The sequence below is a fragment of the Chaetodon trifascialis genome, chromosome 1 (genome assembly GCF_039877785.1).
Source record: "Chaetodon trifascialis isolate fChaTrf1 chromosome 1, fChaTrf1.hap1, whole genome shotgun sequence".
In the NCBI taxonomy this organism is placed as follows: Eukaryota; Metazoa; Chordata; class Actinopteri; order Chaetodontiformes; family Chaetodontidae; genus Chaetodon; species Chaetodon trifascialis.
The window spans coordinates 7718891-7733753 of NC_092056.1; the positions used below are offsets into that span (position 1 = coordinate 7718891).

The 14863-nt window shown below is 41.2% G+C and overlaps 1 protein-coding gene across 1 annotated transcript; it reads left to right on the forward strand.

The window, feature by feature from the left end:
• The first annotated feature begins 8477 nt into the window (after positions 1 to 8477).
• cops2 (COP9 signalosome subunit 2) lies at positions 8478 to 14686 on the forward strand. The gene is made up of 13 exons (XM_070968740.1): positions 8478 to 8795; positions 9287 to 9400; positions 9508 to 9585; positions 9683 to 9808; positions 9916 to 10005; positions 10092 to 10169; positions 10311 to 10485; positions 10613 to 10791; positions 10971 to 11023; positions 12135 to 12232; positions 12330 to 12412; positions 12638 to 12696; positions 14184 to 14686. Exons 1-13 carry the CDS (start codon positions 8742 to 8744, stop codon positions 14326 to 14328), a joined length of 1332 nt encoding a protein of 443 aa, XP_070824841.1. The 5' UTR covers positions 8478 to 8741; the 3' UTR covers positions 14329 to 14686.
• The last annotated feature ends 177 nt before the right edge of the window (positions 14687 to 14863 follow it).

Genomic DNA, 14863 nt, shown 5'->3' on the forward strand with positions numbered 1-14863 from the left:
AGACGTGTCTTTAAAAATGTAAATACCTAAAAAATGCAGAGCAATTTGTACAAAAATGGTGAATACTTGTATCATAAGACAGTTGTGCTGTCAAATCATACAGTTCAATACTGGTCAGTTTACTCTTTTCTCTTTGTGTTAGCTTTAATGATGACTATTTCTGACTGTTTCCAATTTCAATTGATTATATTCTGTGGAATTCCTCTGATATGTAAGGTTATTGTCCAAGTATTCTCCAAGGAGGAGGAAAGGAGCCCAGGTTGATTTTAAGAGGCAAATTATCCCCCTTTAATGATAGGAGAGTCAGGCGATATCTTTTAGAATATTAGATCATTAAATGAGATCATCTTAAAGTAATCATCCCTTGACAGCAATCATGACAGATCCACAGCAGTCTACCTCTGACTCTCACGCTAACACGCTGATGTCATTTAAAGTCTCCTCGTCTAAATGGATCGTTGTTTATACACTTCAATAATAGATAATATAATAATAGACTTTTAATAGACTTTCATCACGTTATACTGCATTAGAGAACAAACAGGTATAAAGACAAAGGAACCAAGTAGATGTTATGTTACTCAATCGCAGGATTCAGCGCCATAAATAAGAAACTTCTCATTGCATTTGACAAGGTGATTCTCTCCCTCTCAAAGAAGCAAGTGCAGAACAGTCTCCAGTATGTTTTCATCTGTTTTTTCGTCTGACCACCTGCAACTTGCATATGTCATGCAAGTGCCAGTTAAGACATAAAGTAAATGAAAGCCAGACCTGTTCTTTGGGGTCTAGTGAGTTGTAAGGGGGACGTGTAATGGGAAAGCAGCACACTCCCTCTGCACTGTACACAACAGTCATTAGGCAACCCATCTGCTCAATGCTTGCATGCTAAGCTGTAATTTTCAGGCTTTGGTGTGTGTGTCTGTGTTTCTGTGTGTGTGTGTCTGAGAAAGAGAGAGGCCAGTGGTGGCGAGCTCAGAGCAGAAGAGATGCTTGTGCGTGTGTATGTATTGTGTGTGTGCGCGTGTGCGTGCGTGTGTGTGTGTGTGTGTGAGAGTGTGTGTGTGTGTGTGTGAGTGAGTGAGTGTGTGTGCGTGCGTGCGTGCATGTGTCTATTATCTGGATGTCATCATAACCACAGAAATCAGGGCCTGATAGGATCTCCCCCACCCCCTGCTTCTATCCCTAGCCAGAGTCACGAGAGCTGAGGGTCTCCTTTGACCACACACACACACACACACACACACACACACACACACACACACACACACACACACATGCACACACACACACACACATTGATACTGACACATAGACACTGCATCACACTTCCACATTTTGTAGGTAAACATCTCCAGATTGGTGTAGCGGGGTGGAATTCCCGCCTTTTTGGGACATGTGCCCAGGACCATTTGTAAACCCTCTTCTTCTCCGTCGCCTCCTAACTCTTTACAGATTGTAAAACTCTGGATTTCTATAGTAGGTTACCCTTCTGAGGGTCTCAGCCATCCTTTTTGTGAGTCATGACAGGCAAAAAAAAAGCAATCACGCAAACACAATATACAGCATTTATCTGAAACTTCACAGGTTTGATCGCATGTATTAATTTCTGTGGTGTTTTGAGAACACGCTACACTATAGCCGCTATAGCTTCTATAGCCTGTTGCTTCTGTGTAAATATGTGGTCAGCAGACTTCAACATAACATAGACGGATTACATGTAGACAACACTGAATGATATGGATCCAATGCATTGTGATGTATGTTATGCATTAAGCCCATGAGTTTACTCCAGGGGGAAATTGTTTGCCTGTTTCCCCTTTATAAGCCTACAATCTCATGGAAGCGTTGGCAGTCGGCCAGCCTTTACTCTGGTCATGGCTAAACGTGAGCCATATGCCTCATCTAAATCAGTAATAGGTTGTGATGTGTGTAATTACATTTGTTTTATCATACTTAGCACGAATCTTGTGCTCATAAATCTAAAATATTGTGGCAGCTGAGTTTGAGTTGATAAAAATGTCTGCACGCAAAGTGTCGTCTGATGCACCTCTGGGCCTAGTCTCCTAAACACTAGCTCCACCCTATGCCTCGGTCCTGTCTTCAGCTCCGCTCTTGCTACAACTTGTGCCATTCTCTCGGCTTCTTTCCTTCTTTAGCCGTACCTCAGGATCAGCAGGACCTGACTCGTGAGACCACAGAGGGGAGAAACACAGAATGCTGAACTGCTTGTCCCTCTCAGTCCCCTCCTCACTGGATTGCCTAAATGTTGTTAATGACCACACCATTGTCTGTGGTAGTCTATCCACGCACTGCTGGCAAAAAGGATGCAAATGTCGTTTTGATATGGGTTTGATCATTCGGTTTATGGTGATCTATGACTTATTTCTGTGTAATAACATTTGCTTAGCTCACAGCAGTCGTCAGAGGTTTAACAGCCATGTGTGTCACCTTCGCAGCAGCTCCTTATCTTGTACGAGCAGAGATTTCATCAAGTGTGGGAAATGGAAGATCACAGTGGATCATCCGTCTCTGGGGAGGTTGTGCAACGGGGCCAGACGCAACTTACATCCAAGCGCTGATGCACCAGCTAACACGTGTGCTCCAACAGGCAAACAGACACACACATGGACACTTGCTGTCTCAAACATAAACAAGGCTAGAGCCAATGAATGGCCATCAATCCACACCAAGACGTTTTCCTTCCACTTAAATGCCCTCTGCCTTTCCTAGAACTGTAATTTGCCGGCCTTTAACATTGTGGGCACTCACAGACAGATAAGGTACATCAAACTAATCTCTCAGCATGGACCATGGTTCCCTGGAATGGAAAGTTACTATTTGTGACTGTGGAAAATGCCTCCCTGGTAGTAGACCACCAGTCTCAGCTCACAATACTCACTGGAAGATGAATAAACAAAGTAGATCCTAATGGATGAATGTGAGGGTTTTATTTGATCTGGGAGATGCTCATGAACTTTAGCCTCAGACAAAAGAGCCAGCCGGAGTGACAACAGGTCACACACACAGGGCTACGGCCTCTCTGCCATATATACAATGTACATTCAGTCACTACAAAGTCTGTGTTATTGCAATGTTATTGCATACCGCTGTGAGCTTTGGTCTGCTCCAAAACGAAACTTCTTGTCGACAAAAATGTGGAGCTTTCTTTTTCTCTGACATTTTAAGACTCTTCATTCTCTTCCAGCATCAAACACCCAAAGAAAGTTTGCAACATACAGGTTTGTGTACAATGTTGTTCAAGAAACAAAACGTTGCATCACCAGTTGCAAAACTAACGCAGGTTGAATCCAGGATAAATATTATGTCTAGGGATTTCTGCAATAGCTAAACTGTGTTTTGCTAAGTGGTGGATCACATAGAAGCAATTACTCACTGATCTTAATCCAAACATGTATTGATAGTCAGTAGCACACTGGGAGACATTGGTTATATTGATATTTCTGCAAGTATTAGTGTTGTTTAGTCTTGTTTACCCTGTGTATGTATGTATTTATTTATTTAGGTATTTACAGTGTGAAACAATCGACTGAAATACGACACATGGTGCATTACGGAGAACCAAGCACAATCAGAGCTGTATTCAAATTGACAAAACAAAAACTATCACTAACATATGGAAACATACAGTAAATAACCGTCAGTGCCTACGGTCATGGGAAACCACACAGAAAGCATATAAACTGCATCATTCCAAGGCTTTATTGGACTGAGAAGAAATAGCTCAGAGAACCTTTCTATAGACAGTATAGTATGCAGTAAATTTTGTAAGATCATTATTCTAGTCTTTCCACAACAAAGACCTCCATGAAGTTGTGCCTATTGTATCAGCAATCTGCATGAGCTTGTTGTCATCTTCCTTTCCCAGTTAGGGCAGATGGCACAATAAAGCCGTGGCAGCTGCAAAGAAATGACAAATAACCAACAGAAAATCAAACTACAAGGTGAAATTTCAAAGAGACCCTGAGGAAGAGAAATATCCATCAATCGCAGGCATGCTCTGAGCTCCCAGAAATAGGCACGACATTTGATCTATATTTACAGTATGGGAAAGCTAAAAACACTTGCACGCTTTTCAGCAGGAGCAGAATTATTCACCAGCGTAGGTTTTATTACTCCATGTCTGACAAGCACTTTCACAGCTGTGGCTCCTCTGAGCTTGGGTGACAGCTAAGGGCATAAATCACCCTGCTTACTCTCAGGTCAGCACCGCGACAACAGAAGGTGAGTTTATCGCTATCGAACTCACTCTGTACCAGCATCCTGTCTGCCAAAGGATTTGATGCTGTCTCATGTTAATGAAAATATCTTAAGGCTCACACATCTTCTGTCAGAGTGGTCCTGTTGCTTTTGCGTGAATGTGAAGCTGGAAACCACCAATCCCATAGCCTCAGCCTTGGCATTTGAAGTATGTAAGGGCATCTAAATATATCCCGTCTCCTGGTTTGATCTTCTAAGCCAAACTCACAGGGATGAGTGCACCAGGCGAGAGGGAGAGGACATGAAGCAGCGATGAAAGGGGAGAAAGTAGAGGGCAGGAGAGATGATGGGTATTTCACAGAGTCCCATCCTGCACTCTGCATCCTGTACCTGACCTAAAGGCTGGACTCACTTCTGTGCCGCATCTGTTTTTATTTTCATCTGCAAAAGAGAATAATAAAAGCAGGGCAGCTCAGAGCTGGTCGCCTGCCATCCCATTGTCAGGGGGAAGTCACATCAGCAAGTGTGGGTGGGACACGCTGGTGCTCTGTGCTGCAGGGAAGGCTTTGGCTGGCTGGACTTCATGACATGTTTGCAGTTATGAAACAACAATGAACCCTTTCCAACTTCTCTTGTACTTGAACAAGTAATATCATTAACTCTATAATTGTGTAGGGAGAATAACTCTGCAATTCAAAAAGTTTAAGGAATTTTAGTTGGCAGCGACCGCAGATATGTGTGACTTCATATTTTCTCTCATGTTTTCTTATTTGAAAAAGTTGGATGTGGAGTCATTCTTAAAGGAGTACTTGACCATAATAAGAAACAGGCTTTTATTTGCGGTAACTTCCTGGAGTCTTGTTGTCACTGTTACTGCACCTGGCCAAGAAGTAGTCCCGCACATAATCCCCCACAAAACTCTGTGTTTTTACACCTCGGTTATTGCACAAATTAAACAAATGAGCTATAACATGTTAATTTGTGAGCTTCAGAGGTGTTATAGAGAGATTTTGTTACCTTTGGATAGAGCTGCTTCTAGTCTTTATGCTAAGCTAAGTGAAGCCGCTGCTGACAGGAGCCTCGCATTTACTGTACGGATATGAAAGTGCTAGCAATCTTCTCATCTGACTCTTGGCAAAAAAGTGAAATTGCATTTTACCCAAAATGTCGAAATACTGCTTTTAATTTGGGGTTCTTCATGATGCAAACTGAGCCGAGACTGACTGATTGAGTTCGAGATTCAAACCATTGTGCGGTGGCCCAGATGAACTCATCCCAGATCAGTCCTGTCCAGCCTGGTTTTGTCTAAAATCAACCAGCCAAGTCCAGTTCCCCTCATCTCTCTGCTGTGGGCACAGGATTGTCCTGAGCACTGTGTCCAGGAGCAGACCCAAATTAGCACAGTATTTCATTTATTTATTTTTTTAAATCTCCATATGTTTAGAATACACACAAACTTTCTAGATACCCCAAGATACCCCAGCACCTTCAACTCAAAGCCACATACACCACTCAAATCACATACTGCACACATACCGCAGTATGCTAGCGTGTGATGCAGAGGGGGTGCGTGTGGACTTGGCTGCCGTGGCTGTTTCAGCTCTTGGAAGTTGGATTTCATCTGTAATAACAGCCCTGGTTGATGGAAGTTGTTGCATAAAATTGAGACACGCTTCGACATACCTTGTAAAAATGAAAACAGCAACAAAAAAATAAAAAGAGAAAAACAAACTGGCTTGTCACGCATCTTGCCAAGTTGAGAAGTGAGAGCAGCTACGATGACCTCGGGGTAGGTCGTACAAGTTTGGCAACTGTGCATGTTCTTAGGGCATGTAAGAGTGTGTGCATGCATGCAGATGCACGCATGATTAAGCAGATGTGAATATTAGACCATATATAAGTATATTGCACTGTATGAATATGTGTGTGACTGTGCGTGTATTTGCCTGCATGTATGAGTAATGATCTACAAAGGAGTTGGCAGCAGTAGAAACATGTTTAGCACCCTTGTGTGAGAACTTTGGTGGTGAAAGCCGTTTGTGTAGAATATACGAGTAAGCAGCCGGCTGACAGAGGTACATGGGCTCTTGCTGCCAGATGCCATGCTGGAGATATATCAAAGGCTCTTGTCTCATGTTTAAGGAACTGTCAGAAATGAGATTATATTAACTCTATTAAGGTTAATAGGCTCAGCATAAAACAGTTTTTGGCAAACGAAAATTAAACGGCTTATAAATCCCAGTGTATACATTGACGCCAAGGGGATAATATCAAAGTACTATTTTTATCAAATGTATCATCAAAGATTATCTGAAAGGACAAGGGCTTTTCAGAGGTGTTTATAAGGCTTAATACCACACTTTTGGATCTATAAATAAGGTTAGTAGGTTTACATGGCAAGGTTAAACATGGTGAACTTGTGTTTATCACACCATCCCCCCTGACTCAGTCAGATAAATAAGTCTTTGGCACTACGTTGGTGCCTGAGATAGAGTTGTGTTAAGCTTGGGCTGGGACAGTCCTCCTTTGCCCTTCAAGCACTTCAGCAGCGTCATCTGACCACAGCTGGGAAATGCACTCTTTAGAGACTGTCAATGTGTTGAAAGATCAGCCAGTCTGTGGTGATAACGGTGTATTTCAGGTATGTGAAGAAGCCTCGTGCCATATAATTTAAGGAGGTTGTGTGGGTGTTGTGATGACAAATCAGGGTGTATTGTCACACATGTGTGACAGACTCACAGCCTTTCAGGTGTTGTTGATTCCAGCAGTGAAGTGCTGCTCATTCATTAAGCCTTGGTGTTGATGCAAACCCAGTGCAATTAATGAAATGCTGACAGACACTACACAGGCACTACTGCTGAGAGTGATGCATCTCACGCATGCAACAAATGGGTGTGCACGTACTGTGTCATGTCACTATACTGTGTGCACACACACACAGGTCACCAGCCTAGTGCTGACTCACAACAATTTGAATATTTTGGTTTCTATGTGAAACCAATAGACAACCGCAGCATGGCTTTATGTAAGAAATGCAATAACAGTGTCAGTGCACACATGAAAGATAATACAGCTGAGGAAAGTTCACTGTCTATGACACATTTGTACCCAAACACACTAACACAAGTAATATTACTCTGGATATCCTTAATGCTTTCAAAATTATAACTCTGTGAGTACATTCTTCCTTCTAGTATTGGTGTTAGTGATTCATGTCTGGATATTGTAAATATTATGGCCAAACTGACTGCGTAGGATAATGGACTCAAGTTTTTCACCCACACTCATCAATTTTTTGAAATAAACTTATGACACATAACTTGATGACACACAAGCTGATTGCGTAAATTTTCGGGAACAGGACCGTAATTTCTTCAGTAATGAAATCTTTCACAGGGTTCAATGTGGAGTGACCGCCTGAGTGACGCAGAGAGGCCAGAGGGGGATGTGATGCTGCCAGTGGTCTCTCTGTGTGGCAGCCAAGACTGTTGAGAGAACAGTCACGAAATCCATTTGACATGAACCTGATTCACGGGGCTGACTGAAATCTGACACGCACAACTGGGGTTCATGGGATGTTTGCAGTGGTGGAAATGAACAAAGTACATTTACTCAACTTGCATACTTGCATGCAATATGAGTAGAAGTCTGCAACATGCTGCTTACATGTTACATGTAGTTTTACCTAGTTATCCTTAACTTAGCTTTGGGAAAAGCTTTCACAACAACAGTTCAGATGAACCCTGTAAACTTGGTGTACATTTCATGTATGTGGTGGTGGTTGTGAATGTTTGTGTGTGAGGTTAGTTCTGCTTGATCTCTGCTTTTGATCTCCCCGTGGTTTTTGTGGCAGCTGATATCGACAGGCCAAAGACCCTAAAGTCAGAGAAAAAAAGTCAAGAAAGTCAAGAAAAATATATTAACAGAAATTACTTGTCCAGAGTATTGTGAGTAATGTTATTTATTCAGATATTCATATCCTTTAATTCAAAATCAGTAATAAATAAATAAATAAATAAAAATCCATAAACATAATTTGTAAAATCTATAATGTTATTGAAATGAAAATTCTTATTATGCAGCAGAAAGGCAGCTGTCAGTGTTAAATCAGTATATGTAAAATTATTGGATTTTGATGACAGATGCATGTGCTGTTTAAATCTCTAATGATAATAATAATACATATGTTTTGCATGTATATTATGAATCTGAAAATGTAGTAGAGTAGAAGTACAGTACCTGAGTAAGTGTACTCAGTTACATTCTACCACCATACTGAAAACATTACAGTACTTTGGTGAAAAAGCAATGTAACTACAGCCATGTCATGACAGACCTTCCGGGGACTGCTGGCAGTAAAAACCCATTCTTCGCGTGTCAGAGGTGATCCAACAGCCCCATCTATGGTCGGAATCGGGCTTTTGCTTCTTGCCACCCTGACACACCACTTCACCATCGCTGCAAAACACAGCACAGGCCAGGCTACTGTCTGTCTCTGAATAAGAGCAAAGAAGACCATCAGGATGTCTGACATGGAAGACGATTTCATGTGCGATGATGAAGAGGATTACGACCTGGTATTTACAACTGAAATGACTTAGCTTGCGCTTCAGTTTTAACCGTTTGTCCGCTGAGCGCTAACAGTGAAGTGCCGGGCTAGCTAATGTTAGCTGTTTAGTTAGCTTGTTGGCTAATCTCAAGCTGACAGCGGATGACTAACGTTAGCTTCGTTGCTGTCTAACGATAGTTGATTTTGGCTACAATGCAGCTGGCTAATATCAATTAACATTAACCGTGCTGGAAAGCAAAGTTAGGCTTCATGCATTCAGCTGTCTCTGGATTCTAACTGCCGACAGTAAATGCAACCCAGCCGGCTAGTTAGCATGCCATGGCGTTCGCTAACGTAACGTTAGCTCAAGGCTCATGTTTGCAGTATTTTATTCAGGGGCTACCCGTGCCTGTGTGTTAGCTAGCTCGGAGTTTCTGTTATGTTTTGTTAGCAGGGATGTCTTTGATTGAGCTGACTTTTGTGATTTTCATTTTGACACGATTATATGCTTCAACTTAGGAATACTCAGAGGACAGCAATTCAGAGCCAAATGTGGACCTGGAAAACCAGTACTACAACTCCAAAGCCTTGAAGGAGGATGATCCCAAAGCAGCACTCAGCAGTTTCCAGAAGGTGGAGTGGTACCCCATAAAAACAATCTGTTCGTTGTAGCTCTCTGCCTATTTGAGTTATTTGACAGAACAATATTTACTGACATCTCTTGGTTTTGTTGTGATCAGGTATTGGAACTAGAAGGAGAGAAAGGAGAATGGGGATTCAAAGCACTGAAACAGATGATCAAAATCAACTTCAAGCTGGTATGCGCTTTGACATTTGCCATCACTTACCTACACTTTTCCCACCAGACATTTGAGTTTTTGAGTTTTTCTTTTTCTCTGTGTCTCAACCCTGTAGACCAACTTTCCAGAGATGATGAACAGGTACAAGCAGCTCCTTACGTACATCAGAAGTGCCGTCACCAGGAACTACTCAGAGAAGTCCATCAACTCCATCCTGGACTACATCTCTACCTCCAAACAGGTACGGATAGACAGGGCTGGCAGTTGCATACTGTGTTTTCCTTGGAGCTTGTAGTACCAGGTGTTTTAAATGTGTGTCTTTTCAAAACACCTTTCCTGTGTCACTAGATGGATTTGCTACAGGAGTTCTATGAAACCACATTGGAGGCTTTGAAAGATGCGAAAAATGACAGACTGTGGTTTAAAACTAACACAAAGGTATGCACTTGTCTCAGGTAGTCTTGCCTCATAATTTATTTGTACAACAGGTGATCAGAAACTCTTACTTTGTTCCTCCACTGCAGTTAGGGAAACTGTACTTGGAGAGAGAAGAGTATGGAAAACTGCAAAAGATCCTTAGGCAACTTCACCAGTCATGTCAGGTAATCAGGTCAAATCTAATTCTTTTTTTTGTATTTATGTATTTGTAAATGCAATAACACATTTCATTGATTTGAGACATAAAACTTTTCAGTTTTACCTAGAGATGCCTATCTATATTTCTATTTTTATGACAACTACAGACAGATGATGGGGAGGATGACCTGAAGAAAGGCACACAGCTGTTGGAGATCTATGCTCTGGAGATCCAGATGTACACAGCACAAAAAAACAACAAGAAATTGAAAGCACTGTATGAGCAGTCTCTTCATATTAAATCTGCCATTCCTCATCCGCTCATAATGGGAGTTATCAGAGGTATGGTGGTGTACATATCTCCTTGATTCATAGAGCACTTCTCAAGCTTTGTGTTAAGTGTGACTGTTGCGCTAAATACTGTCATAGCTGTTTGCTGAATGATCTGTGCTTGTTTGCTCCTGACCAGAGTGTGGTGGGAAGATGCATTTAAGAGAGGGCGAGTTTGAGAAAGCTCACACAGATTTCTTTGAGGCCTTTAAAAACTACGATGAGTCTGGAAGCCCAAGAAGGACGACATGCCTGAAGTACCTGGTCCTAGCCAACATGCTGATGAAGTCAGGAATAAATCCTTTTGACTCTCAAGAGGTATGAAAGCGATTGTTAAATGCATGTGCAGTTTGCAGTTGAATTTTTTGATAAGGCACAGCTAAAATGTCTCTAACCGGAATGATTTGCTGAAAATATTTGGAAGTTTTTGTGCTTAATCAGTTAATATTTACTTAAGTCTTAGTGTCAGGCATAACTTTTCATATTTTTTTCCAAAGGCCAAACCATACAAAAACGACCCGGAGATTCTAGCAATGACAAACTTAGTAAGGTAAGGATGCGTTAATGTGTTGGGTTTTTAAAAAAAAAAAAAGTCTGTTTATGCTCCTGATGCCCTAAAAGGATATTGTAGTGTTGGCTACTATTTCTGTTATTATCTGTTACAACATTTCACTCGCCAATTTTATTCTATACCGTCTTAACAGCCACAGTTTTGCTAAGAGGCACAAATGGATAAGCAGTGACAATAGTGAGTCATTTAACGCAACTGTCTGAACTATTTGTCAGTGAGAACAAAAGTAAATGCAGATGGAAGCAGATCATCTGGGTAATGACTTTGTGATTCATTTCATTATTTCAAATAAATATGGTCTGTCTGGTAGTGTCATTCTATGTTATATTATTGCAAAAGCCTTATTTGTGAAGGCGCAAAGCCACCCACTCCATGACTAAACATCTCAGTGTCACTGGAGGAAGGACACGTTCTTAAAGAGATGAAAGGAGAGATGTGATTGGCTATGATTGTCGCGTGTTTTTAACACATCACCTGCTTGCAATAAGAAATTATACCCAACCCCACCTTTTATTGAAGTGCACCTGAGGTCTGTGTCAGCATGCCCTCAGCTCACTTTCTGCATCTTGTTGTTACAACAAAGTTGGTGAGGAAAATGTTTATTGCTGATGGCCAGAATTATAAAAATGACCCAGAGTGCTAGTAGTGAAAAATTTTCATTTGTTTTGAACGGATAAATAGATGTTTACTCTATGGCTTTTGATGAGTATTCAGCAATGCTTTTCATTCTCCATGTCCCCATACAAGTACTACAGTCCCTTTCAACATTAGTGTATCTTTTATAGTAATATTGTAACATATGGAACATGACTATTATCTTCCCCTAGTTGTCTTATGTTTCTGTGTTTGCACCCTTTTGTCCTCATGTTTACATAAATAACAGGCACTGTCTCAAGTTCCTCAGGTTCCATGCATATATTTAAAATTTATATTATATAAACAAGAAACTTAGAATCCACACCCAAAACTGTAATAAGAATAGTGTTTACAGAAAGCCTAATATTTTGAAATGTGTTTGACAGCTATCAGGATAATAGTCACGGAGACACAATGTATACACTGTAACAACACAGAGTGTTTTTCCTTCCAGCGCCTACCAGAACAATGACATCACTGAATTTGAGAAGATCTTGAAAACAAATCACAGTAACATAATGGACGACCCCTTCATTAGAGAGCACATAGAGGGTGAGTGAACGTGACTTCAGTCCACATGCATGATGGATGTGTTGGGAAACTTTGTCTTTTTTTAAAGCGTAGCTGCTCGTGTCACATTGTGTTGCAGAGCTCCTGAGGAACATTAGAACTCAAGTACTTATCAAACTCATCAAACCGTACACGAGAATACACATCCCTTTCATTTCTAAGGTAAGTCCATGTGACCAAAAAGCATCCTGTACACTGCCTCTGTCATCTGTCCTCTTTTATTCTCATGATAGACTCTCTCCACGGGTCTTTTGCAGCACATCTAACACAATATTTGGGATCTGCAGTGTGTTGAATTCCATGCATCCTGTAATGTTACATCATACCGGTTGAAATACGTCTTTGCAGATGTGAGGATGAGCCTTGTCTGTTCCCCTTGTGTTTCAGGAGCTCAACATTGATGTGTGTGATGTGGAGAGTTTGCTGGTGCAGTGCATCTTGGATAAGTAAGTTTCTTCCTCTCGTGTATGCTGAGAAGCTGAAGAAAAAATGGCTCCCTTCCCGTAAATAGTTCCTCATAGTTTACATGCTTTGGCACTGAAGAGAATCAGGTGGTGTGAACTGATAGTTTTGTTTACATGTTGAGTTTAATTTGTCATACTGTAATGGTGAGTTGATATGTACAGCTTCCAGGTTCTGCTGGTTCTCTGACATACTTTCTGAAATACAAAGAAAAGAGTCCACCCCATTTTTAGGTTCATACTTTTATATCAAGTGTCTGCTAGAGGAAGTTTACATGCTTCAATGTTCTACTGGCTTTTCTTTCTGTCTGAAACACTGTTTTAGCTCCAGCCCCCCCCCCCCAATTGCCCAGTCTCTGATTGGTCAGTTCACAAGCCTAAGCAGGCACTGCTCACCATGTTTCCTGTCAGCTCTGCTGGTGTTTTTAGCTTCCAGCTAGCTGCACTTCTACTGTGAATATCACCACAGCAACCGCTTCTGAAATAAAAACTTCAACACTCCACATGTTCGAGCATGAATCTGATCAGCGTTAGCCTCGGCCTCACAGCCCACTGGGCCATTGTCGACACAGCTTTGTAATGGTCATTGTATGGTCTGAGCAAGCTGGCTGCTGGGAACTAACAATGGTGCCAAGAAGATGAATTCTTACAGTTTGACCATTTCTTTTTCACACATAGCTCGATTGTTACTTTCAGAGCACGTCTTTTGAGTAAATTTAAATACAGCCGCAACACTCACCAGCGAGGATCCCGGAGTAGAATGGACCTTGTCTAAAAACAAAGCTAATGCTGGCTGAGATAGGTGGCTTCCAGTGAGGCTTCGTGTTTACACAGTTTGTCTTGACTGCCGCTTAATTAGTTAACAAAATTAGTCCAACATACTTACCAGTCAGTGGGAGTGAAGATATTAGTTGTGCAACATGCCAGTGCCAAGTCAAACAGGCTAACCAACAAATAAAAATCCAACATACAACATGGCAGAATTTACAGCTTCCAAGTTTGAAGACAGGTCAAAGACAACCGGTATCAATCCATCTTTGCAGCCAACAACAGAGAAATCTAGGTGCTTTGCTCATAGTGTCCACATGACGTGATCCACATCTTCATTTAGCAACTGCAGACAGTCACCTGGGCGGAGGATGGAGTAATGGAAGTAATGGAAGAAAAAGCTGGACTACTGACGAGGTCATTCAGAGGCAGTGTTTTCTGCAGGAGAGAATAACTCCCTTTGGTGTAGACTTTGAGCTTTGTAACTTTGTAGATGTTTTACATGCACAAAAAACTTATATGACTCACTAAAAGGGAAAAACCCAAAAAGCATAATATGGCCTCTTTAACTATGTCATGAAATTGTGTGGAGACATTGGACTGGCTTCTATGCAGTGACTTGTGATGTACCACATTTGACTTACTTTTATATTGCAACACATGTAGCTTTTCTGATGACTTTTTTTTTTTTAATTATTTCACAGCACAATCCATGGCCGAATTGATCAGGTCAACCAACTACTAGAACTGGATTACCAGAAGAGAGGAGGAGCTCGCTACACAGCTTTAGACAAATGGACAAATCAGCTGAACACACTGAACCAAGCCATTGTTAGCAAGCTCACATGATGGCATGTAAAATCAAGAGACAAGGAAAATGGCATGTTTTAATACATCCATAAAGTATGCTACTGTGCTTCTTCAAGTAAATCCTCTGAGACAAGATACACAGCACAGGTTTTGCGAATGCCGCCAATTTCAAGAAGACTCCAGGAACCTCAAGAACGTGTTCAAAGTGTGTTGTTTTTGTGGTGAGACGAAATCACTGACACTTATTTTTGTTTTTCATGATTGGCAGATCCTTCCATGTGCGACACACAGTTGCTTCAGTTGTTTAAAAAAAAAAGTCCAAATGTGTATGACAACGTGTACACAGTATTTTAATGTATACTGTTGCCTGTTGGTAATAAACAGATTTCTCTCAGCACTGAAAAGATTCAGCTGCCTTTGACTAGCTCCAAGGTTTTAACACTGTGACGGTTAAAACGTCCAATATAATGTGTTTAAATGTCATAAATGAGACATAAAAAATCATTTGATTTTGAAAATGTGTCTCCGCACTCGTGACATCCTGCGTTTTCCAGTTAGGAAAAAAAAAGAAGCT